Source organism: Mus caroli, unplaced genomic scaffold (genome assembly GCF_978045245.1).
Source record: "Mus caroli unplaced genomic scaffold, Mus_caroli_1 scaffold_2, whole genome shotgun sequence".
Lineage (NCBI taxonomy): Eukaryota > Metazoa > Chordata > Mammalia > Rodentia > Muridae > Mus > Mus caroli.
In genome coordinates, this window is record NW_028227257.1 from 26,969,488 (window position 1) to 26,994,896 (window position 25,409).

General features: G+C 50.8%; 1 protein-coding gene across 3 annotated transcripts in view; it reads right to left on the reverse strand.

The window, feature by feature from the left end:
* Window positions 1–12,339: 12,339 nt before the first annotated feature.
* Window positions 12,340–25,409, reverse strand: part of Hm13 (histocompatibility minor 13) — a 35,374-nt gene continuing 22,304 nt past the window's right edge. The window contains exons 9-13 of one of the 3 annotated variants that reach the window (XM_021181009.3): window positions 22,761–22,797; window positions 21,708–21,810; window positions 17,071–17,156; window positions 13,245–13,391; window positions 12,340–12,773 (exon numbers count right to left, since the gene is read on the reverse strand). In XM_021181009.3, coding sequence (XP_021036668.1) covers window positions 12,671–12,773; window positions 13,245–13,391; window positions 17,071–17,156; window positions 21,708–21,810; window positions 22,761–22,797 — 476 coding nt within the window. In that variant the 3' untranslated portion in view covers window positions 12,340–12,670. Of the gene's footprint in view, window positions 12,774–13,191; window positions 13,392–17,070; window positions 17,157–21,707; window positions 21,811–22,760; window positions 22,798–25,409 lie in introns of all 3 variants that reach the window. The other 2 variants (XM_021180993.3, XM_021181001.3) reach the window with 2 other exon arrangements.

The following is a 25,409-nucleotide window of genomic DNA, read 5'->3' on the forward strand; positions in this document are numbered from 1 at the left end:
TGTCCTAGGTAGCTCCTGAGTGATTAGCGACTCGTGGGTGAGCAGACTAGTAGAGGCAACAGGGTTTGGACTTAGAAACTAGATGTGGTCAGTTTGGTCGGAGTGGAACAGTGACTGATCTGATGATGGGAAAGGAGGCAGGGAAGAGAAATGTCAACAGACAGACAGCCATGCCCAGTAAGCACGAATTCCCCACTATAGAGATGATGGGACTGAGTCCACTGTCTAGAATCCACACAAGGTGAGAATTGCGGCACAGTCAGGATTGCAGGTCCTGTTACTCTAGGGCAGTTTCTGTTTCTGCTATTTCTGGAGTTTTTTCTTGGGGGTAGGAAAGAAGAACCCTTGAGGGCTACTTGAGAGTCAGGGTGGGTGAGGGGGACACAGAAAACCAAAACTGGGGAGTGACCTAGACAAAGAGAAATGAGGACCCCAAATCCAGACCTGACACATACAAGCAAGCACACAAACAAGTACAGATACATATACACAGACACATGCATACACAGACACATAGACACATACACAGACACATGCACACATGTACACACACACAGACACAGATACATGCATACACAGACACATATACACAGATAGATACATGCACACACAGACACATGCACATAGACACATGCATACACAGACACATATACACAGACACATATACACATACATAGACACATGCACACACATACACAGAAACACATGTACATAGAGACACATACACACACAAATACACATGCATACAGACACATGCATACACAGACACATAGACACATGCACACACATTCACAGGGACACATGTACATAGAGACACATACATGCACATATACACATGCATACACAGACACATGCATACACAGACACAGATATACATACATAGACACATGCACACAGAGACATATGTGCATAGAGACTCACACACACACAAATACGCATGCATACACAGACACATAGACAGACACATGCACACACACAGACACATGCAAACAGAGGCACATGTGCATAGAGACACATACACACACAACTACACATACATACACAGGCACATATACACATACACAGACACATGCACACAAACACACAGAAACACACACACACCAGACACACATGCACACAAAGACACATACACACAGACACACAAGCACACACATGTGCACTCACACAAAACACACACATGCACACACAGACACACATGGACACTCACTCATGCATGCACACTCACATACACACTCACATACACACTCACCACAGAGCAGAAAGAAGGCAAAAGGGCTCAGGTTCACAAGTTGGTACAAACAGGCTTGAAAACCTTCATAAGCCCGTTCTCAGCTAGTGTGTTCCCTCCCTCTACCAAGTATCCTGGCACAAGCACTCATAAATGCACACACCCTTAAGAGTGCCAGAAACACAAAGGCATGCACAATGTGGAGGAAAGAGTATCAGCCATCCCAGGTTTGGCCTGAGTTCTGGAACTAGACCAAAATAGTGAAAGCTCATTTGGCAAAACGCAAATCAAGATGCTTATCTGACTGTCCAAGAAATGAGGAGCGATGGAAGCTGAGCGCTCATCAGACCGGTTTTGCCGAGTGTGTTGGTGAGTCCTCTATGCCTGTAACCTTTATGACAGAAAGTAACTTGAATAATTTTTTTTTTTAGACAGGGTCTCCTATGGTAGCCCCGGCAGGCCTACAATGCCACTGCCTTCCTGCCTCAGCCTCCACATCCATTTAAAGTAATTTTGAAATGACTAATTCACTGTTTGAGTTTCTATGTCCCTTCCTTGCACCATCTCCATCCATAAATCCCACCTCTTTTGCTTACCCCCCTGACACCTCCCCTACCCCATTCCTTTGTATTTTTTGTGAGACAGAATCCCCCTGTGTCTCCCTGGCTGGCCTGGAATTTGCTATACAGACCAGGCTGGCCTTACATATGAAGTTATCCTGCTGTCTCTGTCTTCCAAGTCTAGAATGAGAGGTTTTGCGCTACTACACACAGTCTGAATGGTCATTCTAGTTTATAGAACAGGTGCTGTCTGATTACTGAATCGCACATAAAGCCGGCTAGGATCTGAAGTACAAGGCTGGCCAGGTGTAGTAGTCCAGACATTAAACCCAGCACTCAGGAGGCAGAGGCAGGCAGATCTCTTCTGAGTCGAGGCTAGGCAAGGCTGGATAGTGAAGCCCTGTCCAAAAAAAAAAAAAGGAAGACAGACAGACAGACAGACAGACAGGTACGGTCATCTCTCACTAGCTAGGAGGTTCAAAGACAACTGTGGCCAGCAAGACCCTGTCTAGGGGAAGAAAAAGCCAACATCAATTCAAGGCTGGTGGAGCTCCGTGGTGAAGCGCTGGCAGATGCTGGCTTTGCCTGATGCCCTAGGATTGAGTCAGTACAACAGACAATACAGTAAGGCTGGTTAAGGTTCTGAAGACAGGATGAAGGACTGGTAAAGGAATAAGCACTGGCTGCTTCCCAGGGAGCCCAGGTTCGAGTCCCAGCACTCACAGTTCACAACTTTCTGTAACTTTAGATCCAAGGGCCTCTGTGGGTGGCAGGCATGCACATGGGGTAGATACAGACACACACACAAAGCAGAAAATACGTTTAGAAAAAAAAATTGGTGGTGTTGGGGAAGGGTTTCAAGAAAAAAAATATTTTAAAGATAAACTTATTATAAATTTGTCCTTTCGGGCTGGTGAGATGGCTCAGTGGGTAAGAGCACCCGACTGCTCTTCTGAAGGTCCAGAGTTCAAAACCCAGCAACCACATGGTGGCTCACAACCATCCGCAACGAGATCTGGCACCCTCTTCTGGGGTGTCTGAAGACAGCTACAGTGTACTTACATATAATAAATAAATAAATCTTTAAAAAAAAATAAATAAATTTGTCCTTTCTTTTCTTTTTCTTCTTCCTTTCTCTTTCTTTTCATTCTTTGAGACAGGGTCTGTGTAGCCTTGGCTGTCCTGGAACTCACTATGTAGACCAGGCTGGCCTCAAACTCAGAGATCCACCTGCCTCTGCCTCCTGAGTGCTGTTTGTTGTTTGTTTGTTTATTTATTGAGACAAAGTCTCTTGTAGCTCAGGCTGGCCTAGACAGCTTGGATGATGAAGCAAACATCACAGACATGGAGACTATGCTCAGCTACCCCAGGCCCCCACCCCATTATCCTTACATGCTTTCGTGTAGCCCAGGCTAGACTGAAACTAGAACTAGAGTTGAGGCTGAAGAGGACTTGAACCCCTGGCCTTCTTGCCTCTATCTCCCAAGTGCAATTGTTACAGGCAAAGAGATGTCCACCACTGCTCAGTGCTCCTTCCTTCTCCATGGCCACCTTGGTGGCAAAGGACTGAGGACCCAGAAAGGAGAAGGACCTACTTAGTGTCTCGCTCCTAAGGCAGGGTTTGGCCTTCACATGAAGATAGCCTTTTATATCACCAGTACTGCCGCAGAATGACAGAGGTTGGGTCCTAGCTGGTATTAGATAAGATGCCAGAAACTAATGGATAAGGGGAGGTATCAAAACAATGTGCACCGTGGATCAGATTTGGGCTAGAAATATGTAAGTGGTAGCCAAGTTTGGTAGCACAAGCCTTTAATCCCAGCACTTGGGAGGCAGAGGCAGGAGGATCTCTGTGAGTTTGAAGGAAGTCTGGTGGTCAATGAGCCTGGACACAATGAGTTCCAGGACAGCCAGGGTTACGTAGAAAGTCTGTGTCTTAACAAACAAACAAACAAGCAAGCGAGCAAGCAAGCAAAGCAATATAATGTTTTTTGTTTTTTGTTTTTTTTTGTTTTTTTGTTGTTGTTGTTGTTGTTTTGTTTTTGAGATAGGTTTCTCTGTGTAGAGTTGGCTGTCCTGGAACTTGCTTTGTAAACTGACCAGGCTGGCCTCAAACTCACAGAGATCTACCTGCTTCTGTCTTCCAAGTGCTGGGATTAAAGGTGTATACTACCACTGCCTGGCTAGCAATATCACTTTAAAAAGAGCTCTTTAGTGTTATTTATTCCTCTCTGTATTAGCTCATCTAATCCACCTTCCCTATAGAAACCTACCATAGACACTCCTTAAACACGCACACAGAATTAAAATGGAGTTAGCCTATGATGAGACAGCAATGCCCCTATAGACATTACAAGTTGTCAAATTTAAAAGCTCAGTGCCAGGAATGGGTTACCTCTCTTGAAGTTGTCGGCTAATGATGTCTCACAGACACTCAATTACAGACTATTGCCAATGCTATGACATTAAGTGACTTAGTGCTATGACATTAGGTGACTTGACAGTAAGCCACCTATTGTGGTGGTTTGATTGGAATGTACTCATAGATTCATGGGTTTGAATGCTTGGACCATAGGAAGTGGCACTATTAGGAGGTGTGGCCTTTTTGGAGTAGTTGTAGCCTTGTTGGAGGGAGTGTGTCCCTGTGGCAGCAGGCTCTGATGTCTCATATGCTCAAGTTACACCCACTGTGGCATACAGTCTCCTTCTGCTGCCTATGGATCCCGATGTACAACTCTCAGCTGCCTCTCCAGCACCAAATCTGCCTGCGTGCCATCAGTCTTTCTACCCTGACCTCTGAACTATAAGCTAGACCCAATCAAATGTTTTTCTTTATAAGTGTTAACCGTGGTCATGGTGTCTCTTCACAGCAATAGAAACCCTACCCAAGACACCCATTGCTGAAGACACAACATACTTGAGTCATAGAATGTGGAGACATCAAGTTGGTACTGACCTGGAGGCATCCTCCCTACTGGCTAGTTTCACAATTCTGGAAGGTGCTGTCCACATTACCAAAGGAGAAAAGTAATCACTGGTCTTATCTAGCTGTGAATCCTGCCCAATGATGCAACGCTGCCTCATACATCATGGGAATAACCAATCATTTTCTGATTAGATTTAAGTACCTACCAATCTACAAGGTGAACCCATACTTAACAGCACCATTATCAGGCTCTAGTGAGATACACACACACACACACACACACACACACACACACACGTGTATATATATGTATATATATACACACACACATATCTGTACAGCTCCTGTACAGACTCACCCCAGACAAAAAGCTCAGTATAGGAGGGGAGGTGGCATCAAGCCCCACCCGTAGCTGGGAAGGTATTGACCACTGTAGTTCCTGGGAGGGAATCGGTTTTCCTTAAGTGTGGCTCCTGCTAGGGGCATCACATTCCAGGGAAGGCCACACCTCTAAGATTATATGAGCAACATAAATCGAATGAGCTAAAGGAGAAGAAGGATCCGAAGTTTGGTGGGTCCAGAAGTAGGGCAAGGGGTGAATATGATAAAAGCATATTGTGTGGCATTCCCAAAGAACTGGTACAAAAACCAAGAGATAATAACAAAAACAAACACTACTAACAGGGTCTTATACTTTACCATTAAGCCACGCTCCTAGTTCCAGTAAAAGTCCTTTTTTTTCCTTTTTGTTTTCTGAGATAGGGTTTCTCTGTGTATCCCTGTCTGTCCTGGAACTCATTCTATTGACCAGGCTGACCTTGAACTCAGAGATCTGCCTGCCTCTATCTTCCAAATTCTGCGATTAAAGGCGTGAGCCACCACCACCCAGCTGCCTGGCAAGTTTTTAACAAACTGAAATTGAGTGACATGAAAAATAAGAAGGGTACTGGACCAGCCAGGCTGGACACAGTCCGTGTCCTCCAAGTGAGACCTTGGGAAGGTTCTTGATGGCCTCGGGCAGATCCTTTCCCGTCTGTACAATGGAAACTCACCCTATGGGATGGGGCTGATGTGAGGCTTAAAGATATGAAGCACTCCAACACCTGGAATGCTGTCAGCACACCGTAAACAGGAATGGCAACTACTGTTTGGTATATTTCTTACATATAAGATTCATGTCTGTGGTACCCAGTTCATACTGCTGTTTTCTAGATGGAGCCGTGCATGAAGGTATATTCAGGCTCACACACAAGTCTTTGTGTGTACATGTGCTGTCTTGCTGGATTTTATGTCAACTTGACACAAACTACAGTCATCCGAGATGAGGGAACCTCAACTGAGAGAAAATGATGGCCCCAAGATAAGGCTGTAGGCAAGCCTGTAGGACATTTCCTTAGTGATACTCGGGAGAGGGCTCAGTCCATTGTAAGTGGGGCCGTCCCCGGGCTGGTGGTCCTAAGTTCTATAAGAAAGTAGGTTAAGCAAGCCACGGGGAACAGGACAGTAAGCAGCACTCCTCCATGGTTTCTGCATTAGCTTCTGCCTCCAGGATCCTGCCTCGTTTGAGTTTCTGCCTTGGCTTCCCTCAATGGACTGACTCAGGATGTGTAAGCCAAATAAACCCCTCCTCAAGTCACCACTGGTTGGTGGTGTTCCATCACGGTGATAAAAATCCTAAGACACGTGCTGTGTACACACTCAAACATGTACAATTCAGCAGAAACTGTACAGGCAAAAGGGGTCCCAGGCCCTTGGCTCCTAGAACCCCATGGTGAGTGGATAAATAATACAGCTTGCTCCACTCAGCTCTTCTGTACCCTGCGCTCATTCCAGTTACCTTGTTGGTTTTTTTTTTTTTTTGGTTTTTTGATATTTATTTTTTCACCCCAGAGCTGACGACCAAACCCTGGGCTTTGTTCGCTATGCAAGCGCTCTACCACTGAGCTAATTCCCCAACCCCCAGCTCATCCCTAGACTCCTTCATCTCAACCCTGCTGGGGATATGATTCTTTCTGGGACCCATTCAGACCCCAGAGATGGTGAGGCTTGGAACTTTTGCTTTCTTTTGCAGTGTGGAGGGAGGGTCAACCCCTGGCTTTGCTTGTTGATGCTAGGCTGGCGCTGTTCCACCGAGCTGTGGTCCCCAGCTTTTGTCAGAAGAGAAGAGTTGACCTGAAACTCCTCTGCGCCCTGGGCTTGCAAGTCCGGCTACAGGGAAGCAGGCTCCTTAGTTCTGGGCAGCCAGCTGGAGACCTTTTACTGGGAGAGCAAAGACAGGCCCCTGGGTGGTGAAGACCCTGCCCTCAGGATGGACTCCCTGTATTTTGCACTGTAAGTTTCTGTGAACTTAACATGTGTCCTAGAGATAGAGATTCAAGGCACAGAACTTTCTTATCCACCCCCTGCAAGGCTGGCTCTTCTTTCCCCCTTTCTCCTCGTCTTTTTTTGAAATAAGACATTTTAAATTACATTAATTTAGTGCAGTAGGTGTGCATGCCATGGTGCGAAGGTGCACAGGGAAGCTGGAGACACATTACGAGAATCAGTTCTCTCTTCCCACCCATGTGGGTTGAGGTCCAAACTCTGGTTTTAAGGTGTGGTAGCAAGTGCTTTTTATCCACCGAGGAGTCATCTTGCTGGACCTCTCTCTCTCTCTCTCTTTACAGTTCATCCTACAGTACAGCCTAGCCTTTTAACATCGACATTTTGTGCTTTTGTGTGTAGGGATGAACGCATGCTGCAGCACACTGAAGGGGTCAGAGGACAACGGTCAGGAGTTGGTTTTCTTCTTCTACCACTTGGGGCCCCAGGTCATCACACTAGGAAGCAGGTGCCCTTACCTACTGAGCTGTCTTGCCCAACAACTGAGGTCTTGCCTGGTTGGCGGCCTTCAACTTCTGAACCCCTGCCTGGAATTGTAGGCATGTACCACCACACCCAGTCCTAAGGCTGCCTGGGGGGAGGGGGGAACCTGCTTCCTTCCACAACTTTCTGGTCCTGTTTTTTTGGTTGGAGTTGTGAGCCGTTAAGAATCTGATGATTATTCACATGAATGAAGCCAGGAGAAAACGGTCAGGACGCGCTAAGGGACATTTGGATGACTCCAGGTCCACTCTCCAGCCTACTTGTGTTCTCTCTTCCCCATCCCCTCAAAATCACGGTTTCTCTTTGTGCATTCCTGGTTGTTCTCAAACTCACTGAGATCTGCCTGCCTCTGCCTCCTGAGTGCTGGGATCAAAGGTGTGCGCCACCACTGCCTGGCTCTGTCTCTCTCGTTTCTACCCAGCCTGTAGTCTCTGTCCTGGCCTCTTGTCCATTAAGGATAATGATGCTTTCCTGCTCAGAGTTCACCCTTGGGTTCTAAGCTCCTTCCTTGGTGTGGCTTGGGGCAAGGGCTATTTACTGCTTCCTGTCTCATCCCCAAAGCTTCCTCTGGCTTCTCTCCCTCTCTGCCGGGACCCTTTCCTCTTTTGGGCTAGGACTCACCCTTGGAGGAAGTAATGCGAAGCCCGGGAAGGGGAGGAGCGTCCTCCCTCACTTTTCTGTATTTAATTGGAGTCCAACAGATTTTCATTCATGTGTGTTTGTGTGTGTCCTCTCACCTGTCTCCCTCTAAGATTCTTGTTACCATTGGTGGGGATGGAGCCCAAGGTCTGCCTCCCTCTTCTAGATCAATGCTCTACTGAGCTCAAGCTATGGCCTCTGGATCAAAATACTTAACTATGAAATTCGACAAATTATTTTCTTGAATCTAAGCTTATAGGTACCCCATGGATTTCTTGACTCTTTTTCGATTTATTATTTTATGTGTATGAACGCTTTGCCTGCATGTGTGTATGGATGTGTGTGCACGGTGCCTGGGGTGGTCAGAGGTGGGTGTGGTGTCAGATTTCCTGGGACTGGAGGTACAGACAATTGTGAGTTGCAGTGTGGTTTCTGGGAATTGAACCCAGGTCCTCTGTAAAAGCAACAAGCGCTCTTGACTTTTTGAGCCAACTCTCCCGCCCTGGGTCGAAATCTTTAAAAAACACGAATAAGAAGAGACTATGCACACACAGAAAGTTTCTTGTAATCCTAGTCTGGTGTACAGAGTTCCATCTGGGCCAGCCTGGGTTACATAGCAAGTTCCAATCTCAAACCCAAACAACCCACGCCCTCCAAAAAGCAAAATCTTCCAAGTGTAATTCTTCTGAGCATTTTTACCCTCAAATGTATCTGTTTTGAGACAACAGGATCTTATGTAGCCCAAACTAGCCTCGAAATCTGCATCAGGAGCTGGCTCCAGATGATCCTCCTGCCTCACTCGCGGGGGTTTTAGGATTGCAGGAGTATGCTACCACACTTTCACCTAACCCCCCCCCCCCCCCCGCGTCGCCATCTTGGAAACTCTGCCATATCTTTTACGGAGGATATTCTAGGTGTCCATGTTTTCCGAGGACTGTTTCTTCTCAGCCACCACTGACTGAGGAAAACGCAGCTCAGGGATGAAACAAAGGATTCCTCATCTGCGGGGAGCTTTTGCCCAAGACAACGCCAGGCCTCAGGGAGATTTTAGACCTTTGCATGCATTCATTTAACACACACAGTGCCGGCATGGTTTTGCACTGGGCCAGGTGTTGGGGTGGGGTACAGTTCCCTCATTTTCTAGGCAAGAACATCAAAGTGAAGGGTTTCGGGGATACAGCTCAGTGATAAAGCGCTCACCTAGCACGGTTCGGTTCCCTGGGACTGGGAGGAAAGAAAAACACAAATGGAGAAGGTAAAGTCAGCCGAAATTCCAAAGCTTGTCCTTGGGCTACAGCGACCCTGCCCTCCTGGGTGGGACCAACACGGACCACGCCCCCCGGGTGAACAGCTTCCGGCCGCGGAGCTGCGCGGGCGATCAGCCCAACTGGCGGCCCCCGCAGTGCGTAGGGAGGTGGCCCAGACTCGCTGGAGCCAGGCGCTGGCCGGCGCTACCGCCTGCGGAGCCCAGGTGTGGCCTTGGCGGGGGCGAGAGAGGTGGCGCTTTCCTTCCCGCTTGCAAGGCCCTTCCTGGCGCACCCCGCAGGATGCCGCTCCTCCCGTGGCCGGCAGTCACGCGGGGAGTCCATAGTTGGAGAACAGGAAGGAGGCGCGTGCTGCCGCAGAGACCCCGGCCAGCCTGGCTTTTTTTTTTTTCCTGGGGTGGTGGCGGGGGCACTGAGTTTGTCGTTTTGTGCAAGGGCAGCTGGATGGCACAGACCCTTGCTTTGCCCACCAGGACCGGGGCAGGAGTCCCATCTCCTGTGGCATCATCTCTTGGCACACCCACCCAGTCATTTCCGTCAGTCTCCCCAGAGGAATGCCATCTTGCAGGATGTCGGCTCCGGAGAGCCACCATTTGTGCTCCCTGCTAGGTCCTTATCGACTTAGCTGGTGTCTGACACTGCATGGAAACAGAAAGGCTTTCCAAAGGGCAACTGGGTGAGAGGATGCTTTCACCTCTTTTAGCTGAAGAAAGGGATCAGATGTCAGGACACTGCCATCTCATCCTGGAAGCCATCCATTGTCATCCTCTCCCTGTCCCCATAATCCCTATGCTGTCCCCAAAGACAAGAACCAGGAATCCAGCACAGTGGTGAACATGAGCTTAGAAGCCAGGCACTAAGGTCAAACCCTGCCAGGTCAGTGCTGACCTCCTCCTCATTCCTTATCTGTGAAGATGATGGTAGGTGCCATGTAGGTTTGTTACAATTAATCTCTCCACTTGGCTAGAGGCAGGCTCTGGCTTTGAACTCTTTGTAGCCAAGGGGGACTTTGAATTGATCATCCTGTCTTAAGTCTCCCGGGTTCAAGATTAGTCACAAACCAGTATGGATCAATCTGGCTTTTTTTTTTTTTTTTTTTTTTTAATTTTGAGCTAGTTCTTATCTCGGAGCGCTGGAACTTGCTATGTCTACATAGGCTTATCTCAGCTTGCTGCCTCTACAAGTGCTGGGATGGCAGGCATATTCCACACAGGGATAGTCAGAACTTCTAGAACACTCCACAATGCTGGCCACATGCTAACCCAGTAAGCATGTATGGAGTATGGGGGTCTCTTGCAGGGATGGTCTTAAACCCTTACAGCCTCCTCCTACTGGAAAAACCGAGGCACAGAGAGGACACCACAAAGCAGGGGAAATCTGTTTGAAAGCAGCTTCCGAAGACTCCACCCCCACTCCAGGGTGAGCCTGGCACCAGTCCCATCTGAGGCCCTGCCCAGCCACCCATCCCGCCTCCCAGTATGCAGGCCTGATGCGTGCCCGGCCTGGTGCCATTTTTCCATGGGGCTCAGGCGGTGGCGGTTCACATCTGGAGTCTAGACTCAGAGGCTCTGCCGGCCGGCTGGCCGGGCCGGGCCCACCGCCCAGGCTGGGCCCCGCTGCTGCCCGCGGTTTGCTCAGCTGAAGCTGGTTAATTGGAACTGGAGTGGCCTCTGTGGCTGCTTGGCCAGGCAGGCCCTGATCGGCGCTGCAAGGTCTGGGGAACATCTGGCCCGGCCAGGACGGTCATTAGGTGGCAGGCGCCCGGCGCCACTGCCACCTCAGCCTCTGCTGGGGGTCGGCAGTGACTCAATGAGGCCTTTGTGGGCTGTGGGCTGTAGAGCCAACCACACTGTGTGCCTGGGCTGCCTGCCCCATCTGCCACCCTCAGAGGGGCTTTGTTCCAGGACCACATGGCCTCCCCCTGAAGGCAGTACAAGCCTGCAGAGATCCAAGAAGGCCCTAAAGAGACCCCCTGCCTAGAGAGCCTTTCAGGCTTTCCTCTCCAGACTTTTAGACCCAGAGAAGTTGGGTGGCTGACTCGGTGGCCCAGCAGACCAGCCACAGTGACTTGGTCCTATAAGAGGACAGCACATTGCTTAGTATGTTGAGCTGCAGTCACTGTCTGGGGGTGAGCGGCCCCATTCCCTCCTCTGTAGAGCGAGGCTAAAGCACGTGCAGTTTAGCATCCTAAGTACAGACTGGAAGCTTGGTCTACATCTGAAACTGGGGACACTCACCTCCTTCCACTATTATTCCCCAGGCTCTGGACAGCCTTTGCTCTCTGGCTATTTCCAATCTGTTAATTTTAGTTAATAACCCTGAACCCTAGCCAGGGAAAGCTTACAGGTCATGGCCATTCTACAGTATCAGTTTCTCCACCTGGCCAGGTGGACGAGGGATGAGCTGCCCTCTCCTTGCCCTTTGGGGACTCGCTTGAAGGTCAGGCGGGAGGAAGACTTTGGCTTTGGGATCTCTAACTCTTGCCTGACCTTGGATGGCCTCTTCTGTTCTCTGGAGCCTGCTCCTTCCCCAGTACAGGCTTTCTGAAGACCTGAGCTGTATTTTGGGAGACCTGGGGATGGAAGAGATGGACCTTTGATTTCCAGCCAGATGGACAGCAAGCCCAGGGAGCCGTCTGTCTATAGTTACAAGTCCCTTTGCTGAAGCGGGGTGCCCCGTGACACTCTCTTCATCTCATACCAAGGCCAGCAGGGCGCAGCAAGCACTAGCCCACCACCTTCACTGTCCCCCAAGAGTGGCTGGGAAAGGAGGCTCATGGGAACCCACTTCTGGCCCGGCACCCATGAAGGTACTTGCAAAGCCCCGATGAGTTCAGCAGGAAACACTAGTCAGAGCTGCTGAGAGCTCCCTTGGAGCACGGTGGCCCAGCGGCCATGGGATGAGTTTTTAATATGAGGCAAAGACAGTCCACAATACAAAAATCTAAAAAGCACATTCAGTTCCCACCTGGCTCCTGGGGAAGGAAGCAGCAGAGGGTTTCCTTTGCCTGCAGGGATGAGGAGGAGCAGAGGAAGCCAGAGAAAGGGGAGAGGGAACAGGCAGCAGAGGCCTGTTCCCCATCCGGGGGCCACCATCGCCTCCTCCTGCAGGTGTCTTCTCTTCTGTGTCGCCTACAGGTCATCCCCTGCCTGTCCGATCTGGCCCTCAAGGGTCAGGCAGCGCCGCCTCATTTCTCCTTCTTCTCTAGCCTCTTCGATGCCGACGCCTCTGTTGACTCCTCTTTGGATTCAGTCACGGCTGCTGGATCTTTAGGGTTGGACTCCTCATAACTGATCAGAAAACAAAAGAACACACTTGGAGGATGTTGAGGGAGGGCAGAGTCTTCTGTGCCCCCTCTCCCTGCAATCCCAGGGAATGAACGACAGGGTCACTGCATCTCAAGCCTAGCCTCTGCCAGTACCTGGCCCCAGCCATCTGTGTGTCCTCATGGGCACCCTGCTTGGCTTCCCCTGTGCCCTGTGCTGCCAAGGGGCTGCAAGGGCAGCGGCAAATGGGAAAGGCTTGGGCTGGACTTGTGTGGATCAACTTTAAGCTTCTTGTGCCTTCTGCTGGAGAGCAGAAGAGAATAAATAGTGGGAACAAGACTCTGGGCAGCAAGTATGGATGGTTGTGAAGAGCTGCTTCCTTCCTGCCACCAGCCCAGTGACATTCCCTCACTTTCCACTAAGGCTGGAACATCTGCCCTACCTTAGGCCCAGGACAGTGGGGAAGCGGGCAGGTGGGCACCCGCTGGGCACTACATGGCGCTGGGATTCTGCGGGCGCCGGCGACGAGGGCCAGCTAGCTTCTGCTGCATGGAGTCGGCCAGGCTGGCAGGGGAGCCCGAGACTGTGGGAAAGTGAGTGAGCCTCGGCGTATGAGGCAGGATTACGGCCGAGGACTCGTAGCTGTGTGAGAGACAGACAGAGAAGACGGAACAAGGAGATGCAGAGGAGGAGATCAGGGAAAGCTGGAGACAGCCTTCCCTAGGAACACAGAGCACCACTGTCTTGGTTCCATGGCTTGTCCTTCCACTTTGCTCGTGCAAAGCAGCCTGTGTGCATGGTGCACACAAGAGAGAAGCAGGATGGGCCGGCCGAGTGAGCATGCTGCCAAACCAGCATCTCTAACATATGCTGTTCTGCAACACAGCAAGACAGCACATGCTCAGCCTCAGTGAGGCCCTGGAGTTGAACCTTTGTCTCTAACACTCCGCACACAGGAAAGAGCACCAGAGAGCAGAGCAGGTGCTGGAGAATGTTGCCCTCAGTGCATGTGTCTCTGAAGGGCTGTGACATCTGGCCTCTCCAGCAGACCCAACAGGAGCATAGCCTCCCTTCTCACAGCTGCATTTGTGTGTGTGTGTGTGCACATGCATGCATGCATGCATGCATGTAAGGAGGTCAGAGGTCCATGGTTGTCTTCCTCTCTAACTCTACACCCTATGTCTGGAGACAGGGTCTGTTATTGAACCCATGGCTCACCCACTGGCGAGACTGGCTGTCTAGTGAACTCCAAGCATCTGTATGTCTATCCCCACCCAAAGCCAGGGTTACCGATGTGTGCCACTCTACCTTGCTGGGTGCTGGGTACCAAACACAGGTTCTCATGCTTGCACAGTTGGCACTTTAATAACAGCCACATCCCTAGTTTGTTTTTAAAGAGTTGATTTGTGTGTGCCACGGTGCTTGTGGAAAGGTGGGAGGACAACTTATGGGAGTTGCTGCTCCCCTTCTACCATGTCGGGCTGGAGAGGTGGCTCAGCGGTTAAGAGCACTGACTGCTCTTCCAGAGGTCCTGAGTTCAAATCCCAGCAGCCAGATGGTGGCTCACAACCATCTGTAATGGGCTCCAATGCCCTCTTCTGGTGTGTCTGAAGACAGCGACAGTGTATGTAAATAAATTAAAAATTAACATAAATAACATAAATAAATCTTTAAACTCAGGTTCTCACACTTGGCAGCAAGAATTGTTACCTTGTGAGCCATTTCGCTTATCCATTTTTTTAAAAACATATTTTAATTCTCTGGTATGTGAGTGCTTTGCCTGCATTCATGCATGTGCGCCTGGTGGCTGCAGAAGTACGAGAGTGTGTTGGATCCCTGGAACTGGAGTTCACAGGAAGTTGTGAGCTGGCATGTAAGCGCTAGGAACTAAAGCCAGGTCCCCTGGAAGCACAGGTGCACTGACTGCTGAGCCATCTCCACAGAGTGCTTCAAAAAAAAAAAATTTTTTTTTTTTAACTTTTAAACTTTTCTTTACTAATCTAGAGACAGGATCTTACTATGTAGCCTTGGCTGGGCTAGAACTCACATAGACCCACCTGCCTCTGTCTTCCAAATGCTAGGAAAAAGTGCGCGCACCGCCACAGTGGGATTAAGGTCACATGCCACTGTTCTGTTTTGTTTTTCTGAAACAAAGTTTGACTTGCTCCATTTCTGACTTGGGTTGGGTCACTTGGGCCCCGCCTTTGGTAACCTAGTGGTCCCTGTTCCCAGGAGGTCACCCTATCAATGCCTGGTTAGCATAGTGTGAGTTACAGTAGAGACCCTCCCATCTCAGCCTTTCCAGCAGCCGGGGCTAAAGACACTTAGCTGAAACAAGGTTTTACTCCGAAACTCTGGCTGCTGGCCTGGAGCATGGCGGTGCATGCCCTTAGTGGTGGCTGGTCTTGAAATCAATGGTCCTTCTGCCTTAGTACAGGGGCTAAGGCATGAAGTAGCACAAGGCAAAGATAGGCTCAGCTCTGAGTATTAAAAAGGAAATTCATTTTTATGCCCACTTGGCTAGCTGGGTGCTGAGCATCTAGGCACAGGTCTTCACTCATGTGAAGCAAGCACATTAGCGACTGAGCGCTCTCCCTAGTCTGATTTTACAAGACTGTGGTGGTGTGAGGAAGAACGGCGCCCATATGCTCATATCTGAATGCTTAGTCATCAGTGAGTGGCACTATTTGAAAAGAATTAGGAAGAAGTGTGATCTTGCTGGAGGAGGTGGACCATGAGGTTTCAAAAGTCCATGGCAGCCCAGTGTCCTGCTCTCGGCGCTCTCAGCTCCTGCTCCAGCACCCTGAATCCACTCTGCTCCCTGACACAATGCTAATGGCCTAAGCCTCTGAAAGTAAGCAAGCTCCGTAATTAAATGCTCTCTTCCATAAGAGTGCCTTGGTCATGGTGTTTCTTCACAGCAACCCAACAGTGACTTAGATACATATTTATTCATGTGTGCCATGGTGCTTGTGAGCTCAGAGGACGACTTACGGGATTTGATGCCTGTGTGCGTGCGCGTGCGTGCGTGCGTGCGTGCGTGTTTGCTCTCTCACTGAGTACAGGTTTCAGATCCCCTTGGAGGGCTGGTTTCGAGCTGCCCAGTGTGGGTGCTGGGAACCACATTAGAGTCCTCTGAGAAAAGAGCAAGTACTCTAACCGTGGAGTCATCTCTCCAACAGCAGCATCCGTATAAATGTGTAACCCATTCAAGACTGAATCATCCAATGAGTTTTTCAAAAGGGAGTGGCAGTGAAAGAAAAAATAAGCAAATGATCAGGTTGAGAAAGGGATAGAGGACAGAAGAGAGGGCTGCCTGCTTTCTTGCTTCTCCCTAAGGACCTTCTGGGTAGGGTGGGGCTTACATAGAAGACCATTTAGGGAAACCAGACCTCAGAGGGGGAAGGAGGCACCTTCTGCCCTGGCTGGGTGCTCAGAGCTTACGCTACGGGGATACAGGAGACTGGTTTGGAAATCTCTCTGAGCATGGATGTACAGAGCGAGATGGGATGGGAAGCGCTGACCTCAAGCATCAAGTGCCTTGCCAGAAGATGGGGGTGGGCGGGCTTCCAACCAGCAGGCCCAGCAGGGAGCTGGGGATTCCAGGCAGGGCAGGCATGGGGAAGGGGTGAGTCATCTGTCGCTCTGAGGCAGCCAGGTGCACAGGAGGCCCTGGCAGGCACTTGGGGGGACAACTGGAGGCCAAGCCCCGGAGTTGGGTGAAGGCCCCCGAGTGGGCAGCTTTAATAGTAGCTGGCAGCTATTTCTAGGTCTCTGGCAGGCGGGGGTTGGTGGTGCCTGGGAGCAGACACCTGCTGGGAGTCATGCAGGCCCTGGGGGTAGAGGTGGGGCTGTGCACAAGGTGCGGCAGATGTGGTAGTGGCCATGGGGATGGGGAGGGCGTATGAGAGGAGAATGGCTTCAGAGGCAGCCGGACAGCGACGGACATATACCTTCTTGTTAAGGGTACTTCCTTGTCCTAGTACATGCAAACTGATGATGAGGGATAGGGGAAGACATGCCTCAAGTCACCTGGTGACAGAGCTAGCCTGTGATCCAAGGCCCTGGAGAGTGGGCAGCTTAGACAGAACCTCCCCAGTCATTCCTTTAACACACAGTAGGCATGCAGGCGGTCCTAGGCCAGACCTCCCTGACTCCCAGGGAAAATCCCACTGGTAATCACAGGCCAGGCACCAATCACCAGCAGAGGGGCACAGGTGCTGGGAACACGCCCTTGGAGCAGATGCTCCTGGGATCTGGCAGGCTGCGGGCAGGGCAGGTGCTCGAGGGCTGGCCTAGCGTCTGCTCCATCCCGCCTTACCTGAACATCTCGGCCACTTCTCCCTTGGCTAGTGCCACCAGGACAGGAAAGCCGATGCAGGCAGGGACCAGGTACAGGAGAGCCGGCTAGGAGAAGACAGAGGCTAGTGAGGGAAGGCACTGACTCAGGACCACACCCAGCACCCTTACTCTCTTCTGGAGTTAACTGAGGGATAGCTCAGACCCAGGGTTTCAGAGCGAGTCAATGGCAGAGCCTAGAAACAGGGCTAGAGTCAGAGACCAGGGCTCCTCCTCCCCGGGAGGAAAAGCACACGCTAGAAGAAACTGCATGCAGGGCTCCAAGGCTGACTGGTAGTGTCTGAATCATAGACTAGCTCGGTGCTGCTACTTCGCAGGCTGGCTTTTTTCCTAGAAGCCTGCAGCCTAGGCTGGGGCAGAGCCTTGCACCTGGGAGAGGTGGTGACATGGTGACAACAATGACAGTAGCTCCCCGTGGCTGCAGTCAGTGTTGACAGACAGACATATCACACATATGTGCTCTGCCCTCCCCTTCCCCTACTCCCAAGTCTGTGCTAAGACTCCTGGGAAAGCTGGGCTGGGAGAAAAGGAAGGCAGTTATGGCCCGAGGCTTTCCCTGGTGCTTCTAGCTCACCTCCATGGTGGTGACCATCCTCTTTGGGCAGAGAAAGTCTAATGTTCTGGGGGGGGGGGGGGTTGGGGAATGGAACACAACACATCCTAGACCCTGAAGTCATTCCTCGCTTATTACCTCTGAAAGGTGGACATCACACCATCACACCACTGCTGGACACTCCAGAATCCCCAGTGCTCCTAGTGGCCTGAAGGCCCCATGAGATGTGACCCTTGTCATCTCTTCCTATCTCATCTGACCTACTTTGGCCGTAGCTCCAGTACCTTGGCATCTCAGCTGCCTAGGCTACTCTGCCTTCCCTTCAAACCTTGTCTCTGTGGAGAAGCCTCCACTTGCAAGGTCCTTTGCTGCGTGTTAGTGATCATTCTAGGCGGTGTGGAGTCTCTGTTCCCTGCTGGGTTGTGGACTTGGAGGGAGTAAGTGACCTCTTCCCTGTTCAGTCTCTGTCTGGCATTTAGCAGAGGGTGGGGGTGGGGGCGGTGGCACAAGATGTACTTGTGGCTTCTCCTCGATCACGAGTTAAAAGATAATTTATCTTGGAGATAAATGGTGTGAGAGTAAAGAGGCATGGACCTCAGTATGAAGCCAGCCTGTGATGCTGTGACCCACCAGCAGCAGGTCTCTCCCTGCACCCGAGGATGAGCTTGAGGGACCATTGTTTTTTGGCCCTGGTCTGGGTGGACGGTGAGCCACATTACCTTATTATATAGAATCTAGTAATAGCCTAACTCTCCAGGCCTGAGGTCTAAAGACAGGGCTCCTGAGGATCAGAGCAGGGGACAGACCTGCCCAAGGTCACGGAGGGTGTGGGAGCCAAGTTGGGGTGTGACCTGGGCTCCTCTCATGGGCCTGGCTCCTTGAAGGTTTTTTGAGGTCTATGACCCAAGCTGAGAAGCAGCTAGAGATCCTCTAAGTCCTAAGCAAACTCATGAGAAACAAGGCATGTGAAATGGTTTAAACTTTCAGGTCACAAAACTGGAAAAATGGGCAGGGGTCTAGCTCAGTGGTAGACTTCTCACATAACATCCAAGCAACGCTGGGGTCGATTCCCAGCACTGCCACAGGTGGGGTGGGTGGGGCAGCTAGAGAAAGAATAAAATATCCTGTAAGGAGAAAGAAGCTGGGCATTGTGGTGCACACTTGTAACTCTAGTGCTCAGGAGACCGAGGCAAGGGAATTACTGGGAGTCTGAGGCTAGCCCAGCTATGCAGGGAGAACTTGCCTCAAAACAAAACAAAAAACAGCCAACGAACCAACCAAATAGTCAAAACCAGGCTGGGTGTGGTGGTGCACATCTTTAACCAAGCCTTTGAGAAGCAGAGGCAGGCAGACCTCATGAATGATAGGGTACTCTCACACAGTGGGTTCTAGGCCAGCCAGGGAAACACAATGAGACCCTGCCTCAAACCACCACCAGTCAAACTCAACCAAACCCAACCAAATCACACAGGCCCCTATAAATAGGAGGGAAAATAACATGAATACAAGCAGGGATGGAAGGTCAAACTCTAACAGCAACTTTAATTCGTGGGGCCTTGAGGGATGGCTCAGCGGTGAAGAATGCACACTGCTCTTGTAGAAAACCCAAGGTTGGTTCTGTAGGCTCACAACTGCCTGTAACCCCAGCTCCAGGGAATCCGACATCCTTTGCTGACTACTGCAGGCAAATGTATACAACCCAACACTCTTTCACACAGTACAATAAATGGAGAACAAACAGATGAGCAAACTGACAATGTGGGGATGGGGACGGAAGGACCAGTCAGGAGTGACAGCCAGGGTCATGCTCTGTAGCCCATGCATGTTCTTGCCTAAGATGGTCTTGGGCAATGTGGAATGTAGGACTTTTGGGGGAGTATGTGTGGACTTTATTCTTTCCCAGTGGCCCTCTTACCAGAGAGCTGGTGGCCTCAGGCTCATGGGAAGGTTCCTTTAAGAAAGAGTAAGTTTGCTATTGTCAAAGGGATACAAGCCCTGCCTTCTTTTCTTTCTTCTTAAGGTACCCGGGAAACTCTTCAATGAGAGTGTGAAGGAGACAGATTGATGCACTACTCAGGGCAGTAAGGCAGGGGCCAGGGCTTGCTTTCTTTTCCTTTCTTTGGCTGTCTTGGAACTCAACTCTGTAGACCAGGCTGGCCTCAAACTTAGAAATCCACCTGCCTCTGCCTCCTGAGTGCTGGGATTAAAGGCGTGTGCCAGCACCGCCCAGCGGGGCCAGGGTGTTCTGAGGCAGCATCTTATATATGTAACCCAGGCTCACTGGAGTTAATTATGTAGCTGAGGCTGACTTTGAACTTCTGCGCCTCCTTTTTTACCTCCCAAATGCTGGGGTCATAGGCATGTACCACCATGCCTAGCTAGGAAGGTTTCCTAAAAGGCTAAGTGAACTGAAGGCCACACAGGGGATGTCTAGCTAGAGAAATGCTGGCACAGGGCCTGCTTATGTCTCGGAGAAGCAGACCCCTTTTATTAGGCTCTACCTACGTCCTGGATCCCTTCTTTCAGGGATATAGCCATCTAGATGAATCAAGACCAGGTGCCCAGGCCTGGGCATAGCCTGGCTAGCTGGATTTCCTGGCTAAGTCTGTCCTTCTAGGCCTCGGGGCCCTCCCTGTACCCGGCATGAGAGTAAGAATCTCTTCTCTCCAGGGTAGAAGGCAAGCCCGCCACCTGGTGGCCGCAGGGGGAATGTATACCGGCCTACTCCAGCGGAGGGTTGGGAGCGGTAGTACAGGCCTTGAAAAGGCCTCTAAGCTTGTTCCTGGATCTGGCACTTTGTAATCCTCTCACCAAGCACATGCCATGCTCCACGGGCACAGCAGAAGCTGAACCAAACAGAAGTGAATGAGTGAGAAGGCTCTGCGAACGCTTTGAGTTTCCCTGCTTACGAGCCACACCCTCAGAGCTTGGTGGAAGGTTTAAGGCCAGGCCCAGTGCTAAGGAATCTGCTCTTGTGATGACTGCAGAGGCAGATCCCGTGGGATGGAGCTTTGGGGAAGGGAGGAGTGAAGAGCAGCAATACGCAGCCTCCTCCTTATCCTCAGGGCAGGCACCTCAAAACTGTATAGCACGGCACGTTGTGAGAGCCGAGAGCCGACGTCTGTAATGGTACGCAGTGTGATGCACTGGATCAAGGAAGGCTTCATGTGGACAGTAAGCGTGATCTTGGTATTCAGAATGCATGGCATTTAAAACCGGAGTTTTCCATTCATTATTTTTGGGCTGTGGGCAACTGACCTCATAGAAGGCAAGGCTGTGCTGGGCATGGGGTATCTAGGTATAGTCTGTTCCATCCTTAAGCCACTCCCCTTTCTGCTTTCATTAACGACTAAGGACTAAGGAAATTGGAGCCTGGAGCTGCTGTGACCTGGCCTGCCTCACCGAGACGAGTCTGTGGATTCCCACTGGCACGTCCTCAGCCTCCAGCCCTCATGCTGTTCCTGCAGCCCGGGCCTGGTTTTTATACTGTCCCAGGCCGAGTCCCGGCTCTAGGACCCACTCGCTGGGTAGCACCTCCGCTCCGGCTTCCTCATGAGCTCTCTCAGGTTACAGAGCCTGGCAAGTGCACTGTGCCCGTCAGACAAGAGGGGAAGTAATCCCCCTGCTCAGCCCCTAATGGCTTCCTCTCTCCAGACCTCTAAGACCCCACGCTGTTCACTGTGGTGGCTCAGTCTCTGCCGCCTACCTTGGTGGGAGGAGACACCTGGGTCACCCAGTCCTGCTCTCTTGTTCACTTATGTTAGCCTGCCTGGGAAGCCATCATCTCTTCTCCAGTCTCTTCCCCCAAACCTAGAATGGCCATGTGACACACTGTCTGCTTAGGGGCCACATACAGGCAGAAACCAGGTAGAGAGCTCTGACAAGATGTCTGCTTTCCTGATGAAGACAGTGCTTGTGGCTGCACAAGTCAAAGACAATGACAACCGGGATTGTCTTTGCTGCCACCACCGCGGGGTGCTAACCTCTGGTCTCTAAGTTCTGCACTGTCAGGAAAGCGCTCTGGACCGCGAGGACGCGCTGCTCACCTGGGCGTGCTTGAAGATGTGCATGATGAAGATGGTGAGACCCAGGCCAAAGATGTAGGCGGCGAAGCTGGTGTAGAAGTAGGTGTGCGTGTTCTTCTTCAAGCTGCAGACAAGGCGGAAGGAAGAGGTTAGTCGAGTAACATCCTTTCTGCAAAGACTGAAGCTGCATATGTGTGTGGGGAGATTCTCTGCCAGGAGCCTGGACAGCTGTGCACCTTGGACTTCCCTGAGCTATGTCTCTTTAGATAAGTTACCCTTCTTCCATGCTCGGTTTATACCTTTGCAAAAAACCGGGAAAGCCATAGGCCATTTGTAAATACCAAATGTAAAAATCTAGAAATGGCTCTAAGAGTTTTTTTTGTTTGTTTTTCAAGCCAGGGTTTCTCTGTATAGCCTGGCAGGCTCTAAGAGTTTTAGCCAGCACAAAAATCTCTTGGGGGAAAAAAGGCGGCTCTAGGTTATCGCCACAGAATGTAAATTTGAGGCGAGGCTCAGGGAGTCTGCAAGGGCCTGAGTCAGGTCCTGTGCATGCCTGGCAAGTGTTCCTCTGAGCTCCAGGCCAGCCTTGTGCTTAGCTTCTGTGACAGTCTGAAAAGAGCCCAAGGAGGGAGACCTAAGGGAACAGCTAGACCTGAATGCAGTGGCTCAAGTCCAGCCTGACAAAGACGGGCTGCAGCCGGCTTTCCCTACCACTAAGGTCAGCCTGTGCTCAGCGCTCTGCCCGACTTGGCACAGCAGACCCGAGAGGGAACTCTTGTTTACCACCATGGATATGAGCTTGAGGCTTACAAGGTCAGACTGGCCGCCAAGGGCACAGAGCTACAAACACCAATCTCAGATAAAAGGATTTTTCCTTTTTTTTTTTTCTTTTTGGTCAGCAGCATTGGGGGTTTGCCGGGGTTGGGCTTCAAACTTCAGAATGCAGGTGGAATGAGAATCTGTCTGGCTATATGTGGGTGGAGGTACTTTCCCTGGGCTCCTGAAAGCTGGAGAATGCTAGGAGAACCCCAGGTCAGGTCAGGCCAGGCCAGGCCAGGCCCTCCCCTGGCTTACCTGATGTCAAAACGAAGCAGTAAGGCAATGAAGATCCCTGAAGGGAAAAGGGCACTGTTAGAAGGCCAGGTTGGGGTGGAGACATGCAGTGGGGTACCCACCCGACTGATGGATGGGCCTGGTTCCCCCCCACCTCAGCACTGTAGTATCACAATGGGTCTTCCACTGAGTGTCCCACTGACCAGGGACAGTGTAAGTCAAGTGAAGCCACAGCTCCTAGAGCCCAGCCAAGGGGACAGGACAGTGGGAGAATGACACCAGGTATGAGAGATTCCAACAGGATACCAAATCTACGCCTGTTCTAACTGAAAGACGGACTTCTTGTGTTGGAAAAGGTGGACTGTGGTGGGGCCTAGCCTGAAGAGGGCTTCTTTAAAGTGACACAGGCCAGGGAGAGTGGAAAATATGTTCTGAAGAATTAGTATGGCTGCACGTAGAGGAGGGAGACACGGCACAGAATGGTCACGCAGCAGGCCTGGGTGGGTCTATATTCCGAGTAAGGAACACGACATGCAGGGAGCATTCTGGGAGGAGAACCACCTAAACAGGTCCAGAAGGAGCCCTGTGGCTACTGCCAGGCAGGAGGTGGAGGGCTGGAGCTGGAAGCCATCACTGGGAAGTACCACAGGAGCCCAGGAATGCTAACTGTGTCTCTTAGCACCCGAGCCACACTTCAAAACCAAGGCCAGGTGCCCCAGCCTCCAGAGTCCCCGAGACACAGCTAGCCAGTCCAACCTCTGTGTGCGCACACACCACATCCTCCATGGACCTCCCTCCTCAGCGGCCTTTCAGGCTCACACAGGACAGAGACTGAGTCTCACTTAGCTGAGGGCAACCTCTCAAGAGCTGAAACGTTCTGTGTCCATCAAAAGCATCAACAACTAGCAAGCACGACCAGTAGATATTTTCACAATGCTGCCTTTGGAACCCAGGCCCACAATTGTACATGCCAGGCAAGGGCTCTCTCTACCACGGAACTAAGGGCCCCACCTCAAGTCATTAATTTAAAGAAGGAAACGAGTCGGAGAGGAGAGACGGGTGGAGAAAGCGGCCTAGAGTTGCCTTTTCTACAGTGTTTGGGGCTTAGCGCCCCCTGGTGACCGACACCTGTAACAGCTCTCCAACTGAAGCAGGGGCAGGGGCTTTGCTAACTGTATTAACTCCTGGCAGCTGAGGGGGTTTCAACACGCTGCTCTCAGGACTGAGTGACAGCTACAAGATTCAGAGACATGTATAGATCCTGGAGTGACTAATATGGAGAGGATGTATATACTCTAAAGCCCAGAGCCACACACACCAAGAAGACTGGGGAAGCTAGACACTGGGCGACTGTAAGGCAGTGCTTCTCAACTTATGGGTCACAATCCCTTTGGTGTCCAATAACCCTTTCATAGGGGTCACCTAAGACCATTGGAAAATACAGATATTTACAATCCATAACAGCAGCAACATTACAGTTATGAAAAATAGCAACGAAAATAGTATTAGGATTGGGGATCACCACAAGACGAGGAGCCGAAGTAACCGTTGGGAAGCCCGCTGTAAGGCATTGGTCTGGGGGTGGGATTCCATCATTTTCTTTAAAAACAGCTCTGGCCACCAAGCCAGGCATCAAGCTAGGATGAACACAGGACCACAGTCTGTTCTGCCCCTGGCCACTGCCGCTGCCGCTGCCGCCACTACCACCACCACCACCACCACTACCACCACCACCACCACCGTCTCTATCCACTGCCAGAAGGCCTAGAATTAATCTTTAAAAAAAAAAAAATTTCCATGTGCACTGTTGTTCTGCCTGCATGTGTGAGTGTGTGTGAGTGTGTGTGTGTGGTGGTGGTGGTGTCAGATCTTCTGGAACTGGAGTTTTGAACTGCTGCATGAGTGCTGAGAATCAAATCTGGGTCCTCTGGAAGAGCAGCAGCCAGTGCTCCTAACTATTGAGCCATCTCTCCTGTCCCAACCTTTTTTTCTTTAATGAGTCCCATGTTGACCAGTTAACCAGGCTAATTCAGAATTCTCTATGTCTGAGGTTACTAGGGTTAAAAGCATGTGCCCTCATTTTCTACGACAGGACTCAAATTTCTTCCGCGTTAGTTACCTGGGAAACAAGTCCCTGTTAACTTTGGTATTGTACAGTGTGGGGAGACCAGGGGGGTGAGGTGGGTGGGATATGTCAAACCCAATCTCTCAGACAAGTTGAACCATTTCTTTGAACCTGTTTCTTTAACCTGGAATACAGAAATTCCCTCTATCCCCTCTGCACAATCAGAAGGCCCTACTGCCGAGGACGGTAGGAATGTCTGTCCTACCTTAGAGGAACTAGGAGTTAGACAGATCCCTGACAGGTAGACAGGGAGAGCGGCCACAGATAAACACACACTTTCAGTTGCTTCATCCCTTGACCTGAGACAAAGGCCTGGCAGACCTTTTCTCCTACAAGCAGGGCTCCCTCTTCTGGCTGACCAGTCCAGGTTGGCCAGATTATGTTCAAGGCCATTCTTATGGGGAAGAGACATGCTGAACGCCACCAAACCACAAACATGCACTGAGGCCAAATCCTCATGACCTTGCCCATTCTCAATAACAAGGCCAGCTTCCCACTTTGAACTAAAACTCTGACATGCCAAGTATCTTCTCCAACCCCGCACC